The sequence below is a fragment of the Biomphalaria glabrata genome, chromosome 4 (assembly GCF_947242115.1).
Source record: "Biomphalaria glabrata chromosome 4, xgBioGlab47.1, whole genome shotgun sequence".
Classification (NCBI taxonomy): Eukaryota; Metazoa; Mollusca; class Gastropoda; family Planorbidae; genus Biomphalaria; species Biomphalaria glabrata.
The window spans coordinates 54,668,354-54,689,431 of NC_074714.1; the positions used below are offsets into that span (position 1 = coordinate 54,668,354).

Here is a 21,078-nt window from a genome sequence, read left to right on the forward strand (position 1 = left end):
GATTTCTAAATACAGGGTGGACGCTAGAAAAGCGGGGTTAAATTTGTCAAATGTCTAATAACTTTTAGAAAATCTTTTAGAAGGCATACGTTAACATTACACTGATAGATGCTCAAATCATCAACAGAGTTTATGTCCTGTCAACAAATCCGAAGCTTTGTTAATAATTAACTCCAGATGCAGTAATCCATAAGATTAGTCAGCACACATTATATTCATGATCTCATCTGACCCTCAAATTATTCCCTTTTCTAGCGACCATCTATAAAACTGAAATGTATAATTACACAAGTGATGCCTCTTTCCTTAGTTAGAAACGACACTAATGGACATAATGCATCTCTCCTCTGCCAAACAGTAATTGATGTTAAGTTTCTAGAATGATTTTCTCTAAAGATCAACATTTGTATTGAATCATTTCTTTAAACAATGTATTATCAATTTAATCATTATGCCAAAACAGGAAATGGCAGGAATTTATGGGAAAAAAAAGGAATACTTTTTTTAAGCATATATCTAGTCACAGCGCTTTTAAAAAAAAAAAAAAAGATAAAAACATGGGACAACTGAACAATTATAAAATATGAACTGAACAATGAGTGAAACAATTTTGTTAAACAGAGCAGGAGGGGAGGAAAAGAAGGTTGACGTGTTCATATGTTTTACTTCTAAATGAATTGTGTCACAGAGACATCAAAGTAGAGATAGGGACACACAACTAAATATAACAATGTGATCTTTGGAGAATGTGGTAGGTACATGTGGTCTTTGGAGAATGTGGTAGGTACATGTGATCTCTGGAGAATGTGGTAGGTGCATGTGGTCTTTGGAGAATGTGGTAGGTGCATGTGGTCTTTGGAGAATGTGGTAGGTACATGTGGTCTTTGGAGAATGTGGTAGGTACATGTGGTCTTTGGAGAATGTGGTAGGTACATGTGGTCTTTGGAGAATGTGGTAGGTACATGTGATCTTTGGAGAATGTGGTAGGTACATGTGATCTTTGGAGAATGTGGTAGGTACATGTGATCTTTGGAGAATGTGGTAGGTACATGTGGTCTTTGGAGAATGTGGTAGGTACATGTGGTCTTTGGAGAATGTGGTAGGTACATGTGATCTTTGGAGAATGTGGTAGGTACATGTGATCTTTGGAGAATGTGGTAGGTACATGTGATCTTTGGAGAATGTGGTAGGTACATGTGATCTTTGGAGAATGTGGTTGGTACATGTGGTCTTTGGAGAATGTGGTAGGTACATGTGGTCTTTGGAGAATGTGGTAGGTACATGTGGTCTTTGGAGAATGTGGTAGGTACATGTGGTCTTTGGAAAATGTGGTAGGTACATGTGGTCTTTGGAGAATGTGGTAGGTACATGTGATCTTTGGAGAATGTGGTAGGTACATGTGATCTTTGGAGAATGTGGTAGGTACATGTGATCTTTGGAGAATGTGGTTGGTACATGTGGTCTTTGGAGAATGTGGTAGGTACATGTGGTCTTTGGAGAATGTGGTAGGTACATGTGGTCTTTGGAGAATGTGGTAGGTACATGTGGTCTTTGGAAAATGTGGTAGGTACATGTGGTCTTTGGAGAATGTGGTAGGTACATGTGATCTTTGGATAATGCGCTAGATATATGTGATCTTTGGAGAAAGTGGTAGATATATGTGATCTTTGGAGAAAGTGGTATATATGTGTGATCTTTGGAGAATGTGGTAGATATATGTGATCTTTGGAGAATGTGGTAGGTAAATGTGGTAGTTGAACCAACTAGCAGAATAGCATGAAAAAAACAACTTAACTCATCAACAAACATAAATATAACAAAACAATATATATATATATATATATATATATATATATATATATATATATATATATATATATATATATAATAAATATATACAGTATAATATATATAATACAACACAATTTCATATAAAAAAAGAACAATACAATATAAATATTATATAATAAAAAGAAAGAATATAATACAGAATACACAGTACAATATACAGAAATGACTTAGTTTTTTCATGAAAGGAAAATCTTTTGCACCTGAAGTAAAGTATAAAATATAAAGATCACAAAAAGTAACAGCTGATAGACAAGAATAAAAATATATATTATATGTGAGAATTAAACAGACTTGATATCACAGTTGAAGAAACCCATCCAACAGAATAGTCTAGAACTGAAGAACAAGCTATTTCATAATCTAGAAGCTTAAGAGTTTTTGGTCTTACATTTAATATTTGTCAAAAAAAAAAAAAAATGTCAATATACAGTAGAATGTCGATTATTCAGATTAATTGTGAATGGGGTCTGACCGGATAACAAATGCTCCTTCTTCCCTAGTGCTATTAGAGCATGGAATGGGTTGCCTGAGCTAGCCAGGAAAACCAGTGACTTGGCAGAATTTAAGTCATTGGTTAATATGCATGACTGAATGCATGACGCCTGGGACGTAATCATCTTTTTTTGAAGTAACGTCTGTATTATATAAGATAAGATATAAACCAAAGATAGAATATTATAAACTATCCATTTCACCACTAATATAAAGAAAATTTATATGGGGGTATTGCATCATATGTAAACATAAAATTAAAGCATAATATACAGGAGTACAAAGCGTTACATGTAGTAGACTACCATTATTGAGAGAAATAATTGCTGATCTTTGGCTGCACATCAGCAAGACCAATCTGTTTGGAACCCCTCACCTCAACTCACAAAAAAATCAGATTGCATAATATATAGAACAACAAAAAAAAAACACAAGATACTGAAATTTTACAAAGAGAATTTGATGAATTACAGAAATGGGAATCAAATTGGAGCATGTCTTTCCACGCAGGAAAAATGTTAGTTATTAAGAGTAACAAACAAAACTAAAACAAATTATTTCCACTTATTTAATTCATGGTAAACCAGTAACACAGACTAAAAACCCAAAATACCTTGGTGTTATAATAAATGAAAAACTGTCATGGAATGCCATATTGATGAAACTATACAAAAAAAATCAAGCAAAGCATTAGGGTTTATTAAAAGAAATTTCTATGAATCAAATAAGTACATAAACTAAAATGATATTTAACCTTGGTTAGGCCAATAATAGAATATGCTTCCTCTGTTTGGGACCCCTCAACTCAAGAAAACATTAAGAAACTGGAACAGACACAAAATAGAGCAGTGAGATTCATAAAAAATGAATATTGACATTTGACTAGAGTAACACCTTTAGTAAAATCACTAAATTTAGAAAGCCTTCAGGAGAGATGACTCAAAAGTAAAGTAGATTTGATTTGATTTTAGGCACATCGGCACAATTTAGGCCATGTCGTGCCCGAGTAAAGTAGAAATTATACATGAAAACACTGAACCATAATCTTCAAAATACAAAATATAATAAATTACTCAGAAAGATAATGTATATACTAGGACAATTTACTCCTTCTTCCATAATGCTGTTAGAGCATGGAATGGGTTGCCTGAGCCAGTCAGGAAAACCAGTGACTTGGCAGAATTTAAGTCATTGACTTTGAAGTAACGTTTGTATTAAATGAGATAAGATAAACACTGTACAGTAAAACAAAAAAAAAAAAAAAGTAGTCTGGATATCTGATGTTCCAAATAACTTATGTTCGGATAAACGACATTCTACTGTAATATTTATCACAAATTGATAACATTTTATAAATTTAAAACATAAAACTAATGACTTTGATCAATGCCTTGAAAATATGATACAAAATAATTTTCAGACATCTACACCGGGGAATGACATGTATATCAGTATATGTAATAATGATCTGTGAAATGAAATAAATATCCACAAAATAAAACTATGCACTTGTTAATGTTTGCATGGACTGATGACATTTAAATTAAATTTATTTGTACATATAACATTCAATTTGATCAAGGCCATTTTTTTCTACAAAAAGATTAATTGGAAACAACAGTGGCTCAAACCCATTTATATGGCTATCAAAATATTTGAATGAAGACTTAACAGGAAAAAAACACAAGATTCTATGTTAATTAAAACTAAAAAACAACAACATTTTTCGTTTCTAGTTAAGAAATCAGCTGATGACTTTCTGCACCATTGATGCTATTTTTCTTTTACAGGCCATGTTTCTGCTGACAGGCCATACTATACTATTTACACATTCATGGCTATCAGTACTAATTTTAAGTACAAGATAAAAGAGTGAAATGTTAAGTAATCATATCCCCACTCTCTGCAAATGAATAAAAGCCAGGATCAAAACTACTATGTATTATTATAATGATTAAACAACACTACATTCCAGAAGAACATTAAGACATATCTGTTTATAACTTTTTTTTAGATTAGTTTGTCATTTTAGCTCTCCTGTTTATGTTGTTAATGTTATCACAGCGCCTTGAGCCTACATTTTGTTAACAAATAAATTAAATTATTATTATGATGATTTGTGAAACAAGTTTGTTAGTTGGTTAGAGTGTATGAAAAGATTGATAGCTGCCTTACTTATACATCATAATATATACAAAATATTTTTTTCCCCCATAATTTGCTACAAAGAAAAAAAAACGTATCATGAAGTAACATTATCAGAAGTCAGTAAGGATTTAGGTCATGGCGGTTCTGAAAGGAATTACCATGTAATGACTTCCTAAAAATATCCAGAAAAACATAAATATTTAAAAGTAAAAACAAAAAGATGTTTCACAATGAATTTAAAAACATAGCTACCTAGTTCTTAGTTTTGATCAACAAAACAGTCATGCAGATTTCAGTAGTAATACAATTTTTTTTGCACATCAGTCAAGCATCAATGAAGACATATCATTTCTTTTGTTCATGAAAAATAAAACAAAAAATGTTGATATTGAAGAGCTGCAGGAAAAGGGCAGTAACTTTGTTCAGTTGGTAGCTTCTATTACCCTGCTCTCACATGTCAGCATGCTCAGTGCCTTCAGTCTAATACAGTATTCAAACCAACAGCACACGATGACAACACATGGGCAAGGTGGCTGAGTGTGAAAAACCCTTGGCTTCTGGACCAAAAGGTATCTGGTTCAAATCTTGGTGAAGACCAGGATTCTGAAGTTTATTAATATTTTTATAGGATGCCATTGAGTCCAGCCTGATGGGTACCCGGTATTAGTTGAGAAAACGTATGGTCATAGTACTAGCCATTAGACCCCTCCTTTACTGACAACCTTAATAACAGATGACCTTTATATTGTCTACCCTATAGATCATAGGGTCTGAAAGGGGTACTTTACTTTTAAAAGATGAACACAGTCAAAACAGAAAAGACATTGGCAATAGCCAGACAAACTGATAAAAAAAAAAAGGTAAATTCTAGGGCCATATTATAAGGTCCTCGGGGCTTGCAGAGAGACATTGATTCAGGGAACAGAACCAGGCAAAGGAAGAAGAAGCAGAGAAAGGGGATGGGAAGACAACCTAAAGGAATGGATGGATCTGCCGTTGTGAAAGATTCAGTCCAAGGCAAAAAAGACAGAAACGCAGAACAACAGTCAACGGATCTTGCGTGGTGCCCTAGTGGTCCAACAGACTAAAGGATAGGTAGGAGGCTTCAGTTCCTCTCTTTACATCTCTCTTCAATGCAGTATGTCATGCACTATAATGCCAAAAAAAAAACCCAGGATGAGTTCTGTACGTAAACATTAAAAACCTATATGTTGTGTTGAGGCATTTTCTGACAGGTTTGGAGAAGTTCAACCAAAAGTGGGATTTCTCAAACAGTGGGTGACAGATGAATATAAATAATTACTAACATGCCAAGATAAACTCAAGCTAATCTAAAAAAAAAATACCCACTTACTTTAACCCTACAAAAGCTAGTCAGTCACCTCACATAGGGTCTTAGGCTGTCTCTTTCAAGATCACATCACCCTAGATCGAGTTGTTTTAAACTGACTGAAACTGTTGCTTAATTTTCCTAGAATGTTAGTTCCTGTCTTCATTTCCTAGTGTGGGATGTCCATGAATGGAACTAGTGTCAATGCTCATGTTTATGTATTGATTTGTACATAAAACTGAAAACCTATTTGCTTTAGAAAACAATTTTTTTTCACAGCATGACTTGCTGGCCAATGTGATTGGAACAAACAATGCCCTACAGATCATCTCAACAGCTGTTCATTTAAATAGTGACCTCATGACTGTGTTTCCTTCATGTTAAATTAGCAAATTAACTCTATCTCTCCGTAATTATTTACCACATTCTGGTGGAATCAACGCTGGTATCGTCAGTTAGGAGAGAAAGAGTTAAGAAATCTTGAGCTAAAGATTTGTATGAGGGCACAGTTTAACAGTAACCTTCAATTTACTACAACTGAAATCCTAACCCTAAAACTAAAAGATACCAACCCTAAAACTAATCTGAACAATCCGAACTGTAACGCTGATCTTGTTATTAAAACTTCATATATATGTCAAATGAAGGTTCATCAATTCTAGCCTGAATCTCCAACAGGGAGGTAAAACTAAGTCAAGCCCCAACTCAACAATCAATCTCACTTAACCCTAACCTGCACATTAATATTCAAGATTATTACTTTTAAAGAACATGATTTTTAAAGAATGACTTTTGAAGAACATGATTTTTGAAGAACATGATTTTTGAAGAACATGATTTTTAAAGAATGACATTTGAAGAACATGATTTTTAAAGAATGACATTTGAAGAACATGATTTTTGAAGAACATGATTTTTAAAGAATGACATTTGAAGAACATGATTTTTGAAGAATGACTTTTGAAGAACATGATTTTTAAAGAATGACTTTTGAAGAACATGATTTTAAAATAACTTTTGAAGAACAGGATTTTTAAAGAATGACTTTTGAAGAAAATGATTTTTAATTAATGACTTTTGAAGAATGACATTTGAAGAACATGATTTTTGAAGAATGACTTTTGAAGAACATGATTTTTGAAGAATGACTTTTGAAGAACATGATTTTTAATGAATGACTGTTGAAGATTGGGGAATGTGGAGAGTATGGCTGAGTGACATAAACTACTTCACTACCTATCAAGGAGGCCCAATCCTGACCCAAACTGAGTTGTGTAAGCTGAGCATCTAAAGGCAGCACTGAAACTCCCACAGTTCCAAAAAAAAAAAAAAAAGATTGGACCAGAGTGCACTGAGCAGGCTTACAGCATGAAAGATAATCAATACAATTTTAAAAAATATACTTTAAAACATTTGGCAATATAGCAGCAAAATCAAAAATATAATTATAAGGCATTTGGTTTTTTTTTAAAGTTAAAGGAAAAGTGGAATATTTGACAAGAGTATAAGAGCTCAAATGTAACACAGAAAACAACTTTGGTAATTGTAAAATTGTGTATACCGGTACAAGTCTTCCAGAAATAAACAAAACAATTTTTTTTTATTATGTACAAAATATAACAGGTAACTAACTACCTGTCTGAAATGTTGCTGTGCGGTAAAGAATGTTTAGGTCAAATATTTTGTTGAATTGGTAGAAACTCCTTCTTTGTAATAAAATAGCACTTCCAAGTATATATATATGTCCTCAGGGCTTGCAGAGACCTTGATAAATTATATATATATATATACATACAGAGAGAGAGAGAGAGAGATATGGGAGGCAAGGTGGCTTAGCAGTAAAACACTTGACTTCCAAACCAGGATTTAAATCCTGGTGATTTTTTATTTTGGGATCTTTGAGTCCACCCAGCTCTAATGGATACCTGACATTAGTTGGGGAAAGTAGAAGTGGGTTGTTGTTGTGCTGGCCAAGAGGGTTAACTGCAGGCCACAAAAACAGATGACCTCTAAATCATCTGCCCTAAAGATTGCAAGTTCTGAAAGGGGAACTTTATATATATATATATGGCTCCTTCTGTCTAGAAAGACAATGGACATAGTTCACATTTACGGTAGATTGCTTAGTGCTACTTATGTATAAAATCTATACACACACTCGTATTGTATAAAATAAAGTACATCAAAAATGTTGTTTCCTGTCACGGCTCAGCAACATTTGTGACACCTCTTACTGCAAATACATCCTCAATTATTTGTTTTCTTAAATAAATAATTTAAAAAATGGCAAAATTAGGGTTTTTTTTTTATAAATGCTGGACTAAAAAACTGTTCAATAAATGCAATAGTGAAGAAACAATGTTTTAAAATGTGAATAATTACAGCATCAAGGCATTGTTAATATAAAAACATATTATACAGTAAGAACACTGTAAGGTCTTTGCTCAAATCTTTACCCAGCATGCAAAAGTACTTCCCAAAGTGCAATGCATCTTTTGTTTCAGTACACTTTTGTTACAGAAACATCAACTGATGCTGAGTAGTTAGTTCTTTGGTACATAAAAGGAAGTTGTCAAGATCAGTATGTCACCTTTTCGAACATCTCTACAATATTAGGTTTGGACACAATGTATAATTGTTTTAAAAATATAATAATTCTTTTTCTAGATCAAAGGGTCTAGATTTTTTTTTTTAAATGGAACATTAAGCTATGACCAAAATCTCAGTAGCTGAAACAAAGAGTTATTGCCCCTTGAAGTGAGTTCATTTGACTCCAAGTAGTATCACCAGCATTTATAAAGGCTCAACGGTCTATGTGAATTTTAATTAATGACCATATTAAATTTCTCAAATCTGAAATTCTTGATTGGTTTGGTTAATGTTTGCAAATGCTTCAGTTAGACTGGTCACAGCAGACATCGTATCTGGCTGATAAATTAAATGATTGTTAACTGGCCTCTGAATGTATACACATGGGCCAGCAGGAGGAGCAACACGAGATGCATTGATATGGCAAAAGTCAGTGCTGTTTAAGCTACTGCTCATGGATATGTCATCGGGAGGAATGATAGTTGCAATAAAAGCATCTTTAGACGAGTCAGCTGCCACGATTCCACTACATCTGCTCTCAGGCGCAGTAGAACAATCGGTGACGGTGATATTTGCAGGAATGCTGAAGTTAGTCTGAGTTCTGGAACTGTGGCAAGACTCTCTACTCAGTTCATTGGTAAAGTTGGAACATGGAACTGTAAATACACTTAGCTGTAATTCTTTATCGCTGAGGATCCGCTCATTATGCCCGACCTTGACATCGTGCTCAGGTGAACAAGAATAGTTGTTCAACTCTGAAGAAGACACAGATCGAGGTCCCAAGTCATAAAATGCAGAGTCCGCAGAAAGCATAGTCTCCAACCTGTGTGCTGTCTTACTAGCACTAAAGGAACAATCAGAGGAAACGGGACTCACTGGTGACGCAGGCAAGGATGTGGTTGCGAGGGTTTCCTCGCCAAAATGTTCCATCAGCCAATCAGGATTTTTTTCTTCGTAAAGTCTTGCACAATCTATGGCTTCCAGAAGTTCAGATCCAGCTGGCAAGTCTGGAATGTTGTCACGAAACATGGGCAACTTGCTCTGTGAAAAAAAGCAAATGTTTAGATTAAGTTTCAGAACGTGAAATTAAAAAAAAAAAATGAAGCTATCATTACAGCAAAATCTGGTCCAAGCACAACATTAATGGGCTAATGATGAATAATAAAGTAATTTTCATTGAGTGGGTTAGGTCACTTTTCTATCCATTCAAAAAAAAAAAATCTTTACAAAAATCTTATATTTAATTTAATCATTTGTATATACAAAAAGGAACACAATAAGTGTGTCCTGTTTTTCTGTTATATAACAAAATTGTGATAATTACAAACCAGTCATTGGTTGGTTAATTGCTTTCATGGGGAGAGCTTAAAAAAAAAAAGGTTGGAATAAAATTTGTTGTATTTATATTATTCATTTTTTACCATTGTTTTTTATGATGCCAAAATTTTAAATATATTAATCAGCATAAATATCTCCTTTTGATAGGCATGACAGCTTGTGATTAATGGGATAGACTTAGAATTTTTGTAAAATACAAGGGATTAATACCAAAACAAGAACCAATAAAACATAAAAATACCTAATCTCTAGGCCAACAAAAGGACACAATAACTCAGAGACACTTACACTAAAGATTAGTTTGTCTTTACTGCTAAAAGAATGGATTTTCAGAACAAGTTCTGGAAGATTTCTTGGAATTGGAAAGGTGAAGGGCGATGTGATATATTTAGATTCTCTGTAGTTATTTCCAAAGTAGATGTTGATGACTTTATCCCTGGCCTTGTTGTCCTTGAAAATATGTTTCACACATTCGGTGAAGAGATCCCCCTCTGGACCCAAGACTCTGTTTCTGTACACTGTCTTGTTCAGATTGGCCTCGATCAGTTTCTGGGCTCCCACTGAGTTGACAAAGATGATATGATCGGAGCTGGAGATGTGGTTAATGAACCAAGAGTAAGGCGAGTCAAAATTGTGGATGTCTTCGGCTCTTGGGGGGTACACGACATCACAGTGACAATGGAGCTGAGAGAAAAGACAAACAATATGTTGGTGGTCATACATTCAAAAATTAGTATCTGATCGTGCATGTCAATTATAGATTTTAACTCTTAAGTTATTGGTTTTCCTGGCCTATTTAGGTAACCTGTTCCATGCTCTAACAGCAATATAGTAGGAGTACTTGTACAAATTTGTCCTAGCATGTGGAATAAGAAATGTGACTTTATTTTGTGTCTTTCTAAATACTTATGTTTTTTTGTATTTGCTACTTAATAGGATTGTTCAATAAATATTCAAAATGTTTTAAGGTGCAGTGTATTTGTTCCTTCAAGGAACACTACCAGGAAAAAGAAGAAGAAGAGACAAACAGAGAAAGTGATGGGAAGACAACATAAAAGAATGGACGGGCCTGCCATTGAAAGAGGTTCTATCTAAGGTAAAGACATAGAGGAATGGAGAAAGACGGTTGACAAATCTTAGCTTGAGGCCTGACCGGTCCAACAGAGATAGGTAAAGGTAAAGATAAAAGGTATGTGTTGTGATCAGATTATAAATTTTTGAGGGTTGTGTTGTTCCCACAATTAGACTTTTTTGTCACTGTTAAAGACGCTTATTAATTATAACTGTTCAAGCATAAATAATTATTATTTAGATTTTTTTTTTGAAAGGATCATTCTAGTATTCTTTACTGTCATCAGTGTATATATAACAATGAGATGCCCTTGTACCTTAGAGAACTGATTACTCCATATGTCCCCCAGAGAGCCCTGCGCTCAATGGACTCAACGCTTTTAGTGGTGCCAGGTTTCTCCCTCAAAAGCGACGGTCTGCGGGCTTTTTCAGGGCACGGACCAAAGGTTTGGAACTCACTCCCCATTGATCTCAGACAGACAACATGCTATACCACTTTTAAGAAGAACATTAAGACCTACTTGTTTAAAACTTTTTTAGATTAGTTTTTTATTTCTATTGTCTTGTTTGTGTTTGTAATGTTATTACAGTGCCTTGAGCCTACATTTTGTTTGTTAACAGCGCTTTATAAATAAAATTATTATTATTATTATTTCTTGAATTTTGGCATTTTTAGATTTTTTAAGCAGTAAATTTGCTGATGATTTCAAGAGAATCATCACAAGCCAATACAGCAAGTGCAGGAGATGTGACCTACAACATTATTTACAACTCTACAGAGACTTGCGGAAACATCTAAAAACATTTTGATAGTTATAAAGGGAAGGATTCAAGTTTTAAATAATGTACTGCTGCGGATGTTATTTCAATAAACTGAATTCTGAGAGATTATTGCGCCGATCATATTACATTAAGTCCAACAAATGAAAACGTTCAAGTTATTGTTTCCTTGACTGTTATCACAAGTGCGATATTCAACTAGATCTCAGAATTCGCATAATAATCGAGTCAGGACAGAAAAATCATTACGGTACCGTAATGATTCTCTTACAGTTTGATAACCAACTGACAGCAATGTTATGGAGAGAGAGTGAATATTTCTGATGTAACTCTGATAGAACTCACTCCCCATTGATCTCAGACAGACAACATGCTACACCACTTTTAAGAAGAACATTAAGACCTATCTGTTTAAAACTTTTTTAGATTAACTGTCATTTTAGCTCTAGTGTTTTTGTCTGTAATGTTGTTACAGCGCCTTGAGCCTACATTTTGTTTGATAACAGCACTTTATAAATAAAATTATTATTATTATTATGTAACTATGTTAAGGCTGTCACAGAAGAGTTTATAAAAGGGAGTGAATGATGAAAGTTAAAGTCAGAGATTGAGAGACAGAAGGACTTGTGTTTATTGAGCATTTGAAGAGAGTTGAATCTTTAAAAAATTGTTCCCACATCTAAGTATTTCATTTGTGTTTTTAAATAATATTTACATAGAAGTAGAAAGCTTTGCATATTATCAATAAAAAATGTTTGTACAATGGTTTACAAGTTTCCAATGTTCCTTTAGAATTAATGATAATTTGCTTCTTAGTCCAAACCTCCCACTGGACAAGGGAGGATGGGGCGGGCAGGGTTTGAACCAGGGACCATCGATAAGTCTGAACAACAGTCCAGCGCACAAACCACAAGACCAGGCCAACTTTAAAAGAACTTTATTCAAGTTCTGTATTAAGAAAATAATACATCTACAAAAAGTTTAGCTGGACTGACTGTATGGAGCTACAACCCTACAATGGGTTGAGGTCAGTGGTTTGAGCCCTCCACTGGGCAATATTTCACTCTATTTTCTTAATCTTCTTCTATTATTATACATTACATCCTAGGACAAATTTGTACAAATACTCCTTCTGCCCTAGTGCTATTAGAGCATGGAATGGGTTGCCTGAGCCAGCCAGGAAAACCAGTGACTTGGCAGAATTTAAGTCATTGGTTAATATGCATGACTAGATGCATGACGCGAAGGACATAATCATCTTCTTTTTTTGAAGTAACGTCTGTATTAGGGTTAGGATAAGAATTATTATACATTACATGTCATGTTAATTTATAACCCTACAAAAAACCTGTAATCACAAGGAAGCATGATTAGACAACCACTTGCTAAGAGCATGATTAGACAACCACTTTGCTATGAGCATGATTAGACAACCACTTGCTAAGAGCATGATTAGACAACCACTTTGCTACGAGCATGATTCAAGCTTTTTTTTTTTTTAGAATTTTACAGTTAATATTTGAAAGCTGTTACCTCTAAAAACTGAACCAGACTGTCCACCATGTGAACATGATCGCTGTGGTCATCACCTGACATCATGTACAGCTTCTTTGGTCTTAGAGATAAAGAAGGTGACGCTGTTGAAAAAAACAAAACAGTAATCAACAGATTCAACAGACAGGAAGTGCAGGTATTTTATCAAAGGCTAAGATTTCAATAAAAAGGTTGTTACTCATTGACAGGAGACTTAATCCATGGCAGCTTTTCAAGTAAATAACATCTTAGATATTTAATGACTGTAAAGCTTATAGATGTAAATAGGTAAATACAATGTCTTACCACATTGTGGTACGCTGAGTGTAAATATTGTTTTCTTCTCATTGCTGGAGAGTGTCTTGACACAGAGAGAGGCTGCAAAATAAATAATAAAATTAAATTGAAGCAAAACTTTATTACACAGTCAAAATCTATGTATAATTTTTTTATCACCTTAGCCTACACTTTTACTAAATATTTTATTATCTGTAGATACCTAAGCCTGTATACATCTAGACCAGCGGTTCTCAACCTTTTAGGCTCGGCGACCCCTTTATACCATCCCCCACTCTGCCGCGACCCCCCCCCCCAGCAATAGAAGAATAGACAAAATCAATCCTTATTTTCGATGGTCTTAGGCCACCCCTGGCAAATCGTAAATCGACCCCCAAAGGGGGTCTAGACCATATATTTGTTAACATCCAGACATAAGACCAAATATTTGTTGACATTTAGATGTAAAGTCAAGTTCCCCTTTCAGACCTTGCAATCTATAGGGCAGATGATGTAAAGGTCATCTGTTTCTGCGGCCCACGGTTAACAACCAACTGCCTTTACTTTCCCCAACTTATGTCAGGTACCCATTAGAGCTGGTTAGACTCAGAGGCACCCAAAGATCCAGAATTAAAAATCCAGGCCTCACTGGGATTTGAACCCGGGACCTCGGTTCAGAAGTCAAGCACTTTACCGCTTAGCCAACGCCCATCCGACATTTAGCCATAAGACCAAATATTTGTTGACATTTAGACATAAGACTAATTATTTGTTTACATCTAGACAAGACCAAATATTTGTTGACATTTAGACATAAGACCAATATTTGTTAACATCTAGGCCTATCTATACTAAACAATCTAGAGACCCATGCTAACATGAGGACTCAGGCTGTCTCGCCTTCTTTCTATAATGAAAATACAAAACATAAAATACAGAATAATAAACATTATTTATCATGGTATACAAAACAAAATCAGGTACTCACATTTAAGAATTGCTGATACTGAATCGTGTTTCTTTAGCAAGCAGACGCCAACCACAATCATAGTTACAAGGATAACTGTCCCTATAATAATGCCTATTGTATCCCACGAACCAAGTCCTTCAGTTATCTGTTCCAAGACAGAAACTTCTGCAGTCTGAGGCGTGGAATTCTCCCAAACTCTATTTTGAATTGTTGTCGATTGTAGTGGTGATGAATGTCTATTAGGTTCTATGGAAATCAATATATATAGATTTTAATATTAGACTCAATATACGATATAAGAATGGGAAAGGAAAACAGAAAGGCATAAAAAAACAGAAACTCCTTTCCACTCTAGATTGTTGATGCTTCTTGGTTTCCTATATAACCATCTTCTTTTCTGAAGTAACGTCTGTATCATATAAGATAAGAAGAACCTCTACAACACTGTTAGCAAGTCTACAATAAAAAGTAAGTAGCCTCCCTTTCAGACTTTGTGATTCATGGAGGCTGAGGATGTTGTCATGTGACCAGCACATCAATCAACCGCCTTTACTTTCCCCAACTAATGTCAGGTACCCATTCAAGTTGGGTGGACTCAGGGACACCTTGAATAATCCCAAAATTAAAAATCCCAGTCTTCACTGGGATTTAAACCATAAACCCCTCATTTTAGTAGTCAAGTGCTTTATCACTCAGCTTCCAAGCCCCCAGCCTCCTGACATTTCTCCATCTTCCCAACTTTTCTCCATTATTTCTACAAAAAAAAAACTCTTATCTCAAAAGCATATTAACACCAATCAAAGTAGCATTTTGCAGAGCAAATAGTGAATGCAAAAAAATCAAACAAAGCATTAGGATTTATTTAAAGAAATTTCTATAAATCAAATAAGAACATAAAACTAAAATGTTATTTAACCTTGGTTAGGCCAATAATAGAATATGCATCCTCCGTTTGGGACCCCTCAACTCAAGAAAACATTAAGAAACTGGAACAGACACAAAATAGAGCAGTGAGATTCATAACAAACGAATATTCACATTTGACTAGAGTAACACCTTTAGTAAAATCACTAAATTTAGAAAGCCTTCAGGACAGAAGGCTCAAAAGTAAAGTAGCAATCATACATAAAACACTGAACCATAATCTTCAAATACAAAAACAAAATTTAATAAAATACTCTGAAAGACACAAAGATAAAGGCACATTCCTCGTACCATATGCTAGGACAAATTTGTACAAACACACTTCTTCCCTAGTGCTATTAGAGCATGGAATGGGTTGCCTGAGCTAGCCAGGAAAACCAGTGACTTGGCTGAATTTAAGTCATTGGTTAATATGTATGACTAAATGCATGACACGTAGGACATAATCATCTTCTTTTTTGAAGTAACGTCTGTATTATATAAGATAAGAAGATAAGATTTAGACAGGATCTTCTTATAGATACGACAAATCTGCCAAATCACTGGACTATATCATGTAATGCCAACAATGGCTTCTTGTCTGACAATGTTTGTTTACATGTTTCAGAAAGATTATTTCTTCCAAGACAAAACATCCCTTAGGACAGAGGGATAACTGTGGGAAGGTTTAGTCCTGGGACCATTGATTTAAAAACAGTCCAGAGCGCATACCATATGTCCAGGCAGCTTAACCATTACTAACCAAACGCTAGCCTATAAAATGATCACCAAAAGGACTTAACTAGTCAATGAAGAAGTACAAAGTAGTGCATGTTTTTAGTCACATGTTTAAAAAAAAAAAAGCAAATTAGAAAGTAGCCGAAAATAAATGAATTAACTCTTTCTCTCCGTAATTATTTACCACATTCTGGTGAAATCAGCGTTGGTATCGTCAGTTAGGAGAGAAAGAGTTAAAGTCAAGTCATCAAAAGACATGGTGGTAAAGTGGTTAAGTACAAGGCTTGGTGAAGACTGGGATTTTGAATCAGGATTGTTAGGACATCCCTGAGTCCACCCAATTTTGACATACATTGTGGAAGTAGAGGAAGTTGACTGCTATGCTGGCTGCATGACACCCCCAGAAATAGATATGATAAGCTTTACATCTGTCCCCATAGATAACTACTAAACTAGATTTGAAAGGGGCATCTTTACTTTTTTACCAATAATTACATTCAAAATTTTACTTACAAAATATGAATCAATAAAAAAGAAATTAAGAACTCAAAATTAATATTTATAGCTCCTCAAAATCAGGAATAGATGAATACATTAGGTAGCCAAAGTTGATATAGTTTTATTGACTAGGTTATTCTTAATTATGGCAAACAATAGCTGACAACAGAAATGCTCTTTCCATAAAAACAATTAAAACTACTTTTAAAAAAATGTCTAGTTTGTTCCAGTCTCTAAACAGAAATTGAAACACTAAGTACCACCAAGGTTATGTCTCAAGTCTGAAAATATACAGAATACCAGAACTTAGAATGTCATATTTAGTGAAAAGATCACAATGATATGAAATGCCATCTAGTAAGAAGACATACCAGTGACATGAAATGCCATCCAGTAAGAAGACATACCAGTGACATGAAATGTCATCTAGTAAATAGAAATACCAGTAAAATTCCATCTCTTAAAAAGACCTACCTGTCACTTTTAGACCAAACCAATGAGTACTTGTAAAATTACAGGAATTGGCGCAACACTTATGAAAACCACATAAAAATCCATTTGCCATATTTCTCCAACACAAGCATTGTCCTCTTTTTTTACGAAATGGGTCTTTAACACGCACCTGTAATTAGGGAGAATGAAAATGAGATAAAAACAAGTCTGTAGAAAAATGCACTTGGATATAATTTATTTTAGCTTGGTTGTTTTCTGTAGAAATAAAAAAAATAAATTAACAACATTACTTAACAGAGAACCAGATGTAAGTGTTTGTTTGTTAAATGTTTTACATGTTTCGGATGTTCCTTCAGAGTTGAAGATAATTTACTTCCCAGTCCAAACCTCCCGCTGGACGACGGGGGATGGGAGTGGGCAGGGTTTGAACCCGGGACCATCGATAAATCTGAATGACAGTCCGACGCGCAAACCACACGACCAGGCAGAGTGTAGAGTAATGACTACACTTACCGAGAACCAGGTGTGAATAGGGAGCCAAGTGTGAATGTAGAGTAATGACTAGACTTACCAAGAACCAAGTTTGATTGTACAGTAATGACATGACTTACAGTGTACCAGATGTGGCTGTAGTGACTAGACTTGCAGTGTACCAGGTGTAACTGTAGAGTAATGACTACACTTACAAAGAACCAGGTGTGGCTGTAGAGTAAAGACTACACTTACAAAGAACCAGGTGTGGCTGTAGAGTAAAGACTAGACTTACAGAGAACCAGGTGTGGCTGTAGAGTAAAGACTAGACTTACAGAGAACCAGGTGTGAATAAAATAAAGATGAGACAGTATAGATAGAAACTGAAAGTACCATATTACCTTAATCAAGTAGACATCTGATTCCAGGTTGTCAAACTGAACTTTGCCTTCAGGCTCTGCAGCTGTAAAGAACTGGAAAGAAATTCACAATTAGGTAATACTACTTGCCAGTGGCGTAGCTAAAAATTTAATTGCCATCATTTGAGGGGGGGGGGCAGGCTCGGGGGCTTGACCTCTTTATGGGCCCCTGCATTTTGCATTATATTTAATATTTAATGTAAAAAAAACACTCATTTGGGCCCCCTACCCCTCAAGTGGGGGCCCCGGGGGAATTTTACAATTCTGCCCCCCCCCCCAGCTACTCTTCTGCTACTTGCAGACATTGTGATTTGGGAGGAGGGGGGGTGTTGTCTGAGCTATATGACTCAAATCAATTCTACCCTTGCGATATTTTGTATAAATATACAAATTCAAGACAATGAAACTTTAATAAACAATTAGCACACCGCATTAACTTTTGCATAGGTAATTAAAGTTACAAACCGTTAACTTTCCAAGAAGCCAACGAATTTTTTGTTTAGCCCTTTATGCCCCCCCCCTCCCAGAACTCTTCACTTAAAGGAGGGGGGAAGCCAATTTCCTCTCTTTCGCTATTTCCAGCCAGAACATTTTTGAATCTACAAAAGACTTAAAATTATCTACAAAACAATATTTACGAAAACTAAAGACCAAACGGACTAGCTTTTAACAAACATTCACTTTGTACATTTCGATTCTAAACATGATGTGAATACTCATACAAAATAAAAATTTTGTCATGATTTGTGATAATTACCACTATTACTAGTTTCATGTTTCTTATGGTGTACACAGGCTTAGGCAATAGAAGGCAACATCAGGAATATAACGATAATATGAGTTCAAAAATAAAGGAATACTGGAGTATTTGACATGAGTGTAAGATCGGAAACAAGCTCCATTCAATCTATCTTAGGAAACAAGCTCCATTCAATCTATCTTAGGAAACAAGCTCCATTCAATCTATCTTAGGAAACATGCTCCATTCAATCTATCTTAGGAAACAAGCTCCATTCAATCTATCTTAGGAAACATGCTCCATTCAATCTATCTTAGGAAACAAGCTCCATTCAATCTAAGGAAACAAGCTCCATTCAATCTATGTTAGGAAACAAACTCCATTCAATCTATGTTAGGAAACAAGCTCCATTCAATCTATCTTAGGAAACATGCTCCATTCAATCTATCTTAGGAAACAAACTCCATTCAATCTATCTTAGGAAACATGCTCCATTCAATCTATCTTAGGAAACAAGCTCCATTCAATCTAAGGAAACAAGCTCCATTCAATCTATGTTAGGAAACAAACTCCATTCAATCTATGTTAGGAAACAAGCTCCATTCAATCTATCTTAGGAAACATGCTCCATTCAATCTATCTTAGGAAACAAGCTCCATTCAATCTATCTTAGGAAACAAGCTCCATTCAATCTATCTTAGGAAACAAGCTCCATTCAATCTATCTTAGGAAACATGCTCCATTCAATCTATTTTAGGAAACAAGCTCCATTCAATATATCTTAGGAAACAAACTCCATTCAATCTATCTTAGGAAACATACTCCATTCAATCTATCTTAGGAAACAAGCTCCATTCAATCTTAGGAAACATGCTCCATTCAATCTATCTTAGGAAACAAGCTCCATTCAATCTAAGGAAACAAGCTCCATTCAATCTATGTTAGGAAACATGCTCCATTCAATCTATCTAGGAAACAAGCTCCATTCAATCTATCTTAGGAAACAAACTCCATTCAATCTATCTTAGGAAACATGCTCCATTCAATCTATCTTAGGAAACAAGCTCCATTCAATCTATCTTAGGAAACAAGCTCCATTCAATCTATCTTAGGAAACAAGCTCCATTCAATCTATGTTAGGAAACAAGCTCCATTCAATCTATTTCAATCAACTAATGTATTGCAATCGGATGTAATACAATGATCATCACACTATTTTTTATCATATAGGCCTACAAAACGTGGACTCCTTAAAGTGGGTTGAGACCCCCAAGACAGTATCTGCTCCCATCTGTCTATTTTTTATTTATCAATACATGAATAGTCCAAAGTTTATTGTGCCGAAGATGATAAAATGTAAAATTCCAAAGGTTTAACACAGAATTAGCATGGACAAAGAACATTGGCCTTGCCAGGAAACGTGATAGATTCCAAATGAACCGCCTCAGGAAAATAACCTGAATGATGGAAAAAACGTGAAAACCTAGCTTACATAGATGTACAGCAAAGAGTCATTCTGAGCATGCATACCGTTATGTTTCTCTATCTTTAAATCAGGCCTTCTGTAAACACTGCTCAACAGAACACATCAAACTCAAGAACTTTGACAACAAAGAGTTCCAAATAATCTGGCACTTTAATACTGAGTAAAAACAACAGCCAATACGACACAAATGGCAGCACAATAAACTACTTCAAATGTTACACTGCACATCACCGACACTGCACATCACCATACTGTTGTACTAAACTCTGTTCTCTCTTCCTGGACCCATACGTTTCACTAGAGGACTCCACCAGGACCCACTTCGTGGCTGAGTAACAGTCCTGGTCTCCTCACTGTCCTGAACTGCCCTGCCTTACACACCCCGTCTCTCGTCCACCAAGGCTTTTCATCACATGATCATAACCCGGGTCATATTGACGTGCAAAGTTCATACCAGTACTGTCCCTTGTGCATCGCCATTACTGGCCTATGTCACATGTGTCAGATTATCCTACACAGTTAACCCTATCTTGTCACCAATAGGGTTACAACAATACTGCTCTATTGCAGTCTCAACTTATCTGCAGCCAAGCAAGAAGTGAAGAGGGGGCAAAGAAAAAATTCAAGATCAACATTAACTCTTTCTCTTCTAATCGACGATGCCAACGTTAATTTAACCCCATTAAACTAAATGGATTTTTTGGATTTATAAACTTTAATTTCTGTTGTGTAAAAAGGAAATGCTTTTTCCTATTGTTCGATATCAAATATAATAATGTCTGATCTCAAAACACAAAATATATTGAAGTTTAATCATAACAGGATAGTGAAATACAAACGAGCAAAAATGAATAATTCAATGGGTACGCGGAAAATAATTACGGAGAGAAAGAGTTAACTCTTAAGCGACTAAAGAAAGGGACAGATCCTCTTGCCAGCTTGTAAGAACTGCTGTGAGAATCCCTAAAGACAAGCTGTGGCAAAATTAAAAGA

At 35.1% G+C, this 21,078-nt stretch overlaps 1 protein-coding gene across 1 annotated transcript in view; it reads right to left on the reverse strand.

The window, feature by feature from the left end:
* Positions 1-529: 529 nt before the first annotated feature.
* LOC106075144 (uncharacterized) overlaps positions 530-21,078 on the reverse strand; it is a 35,483-nt gene continuing 14,934 nt past the window's right edge. The window contains exons 8-14 of the mRNA XM_056026840.1: positions 17,843-17,914; positions 16,992-17,139; positions 14,397-14,624; positions 13,439-13,510; positions 13,133-13,236; positions 10,037-10,432; positions 530-9,451 (exon numbers count right to left, since the gene is read on the reverse strand). Coding sequence (XP_055882815.1) covers positions 8,669-9,451; positions 10,037-10,432; positions 13,133-13,236; positions 13,439-13,510; positions 14,397-14,624; positions 16,992-17,139; positions 17,843-17,914 — 1,803 coding nt within the window. The 3' untranslated portion in view covers positions 530-8,668. The remainder of the gene's footprint in view (positions 9,452-10,036; positions 10,433-13,132; positions 13,237-13,438; positions 13,511-14,396; positions 14,625-16,991; positions 17,140-17,842; positions 17,915-21,078) is intronic.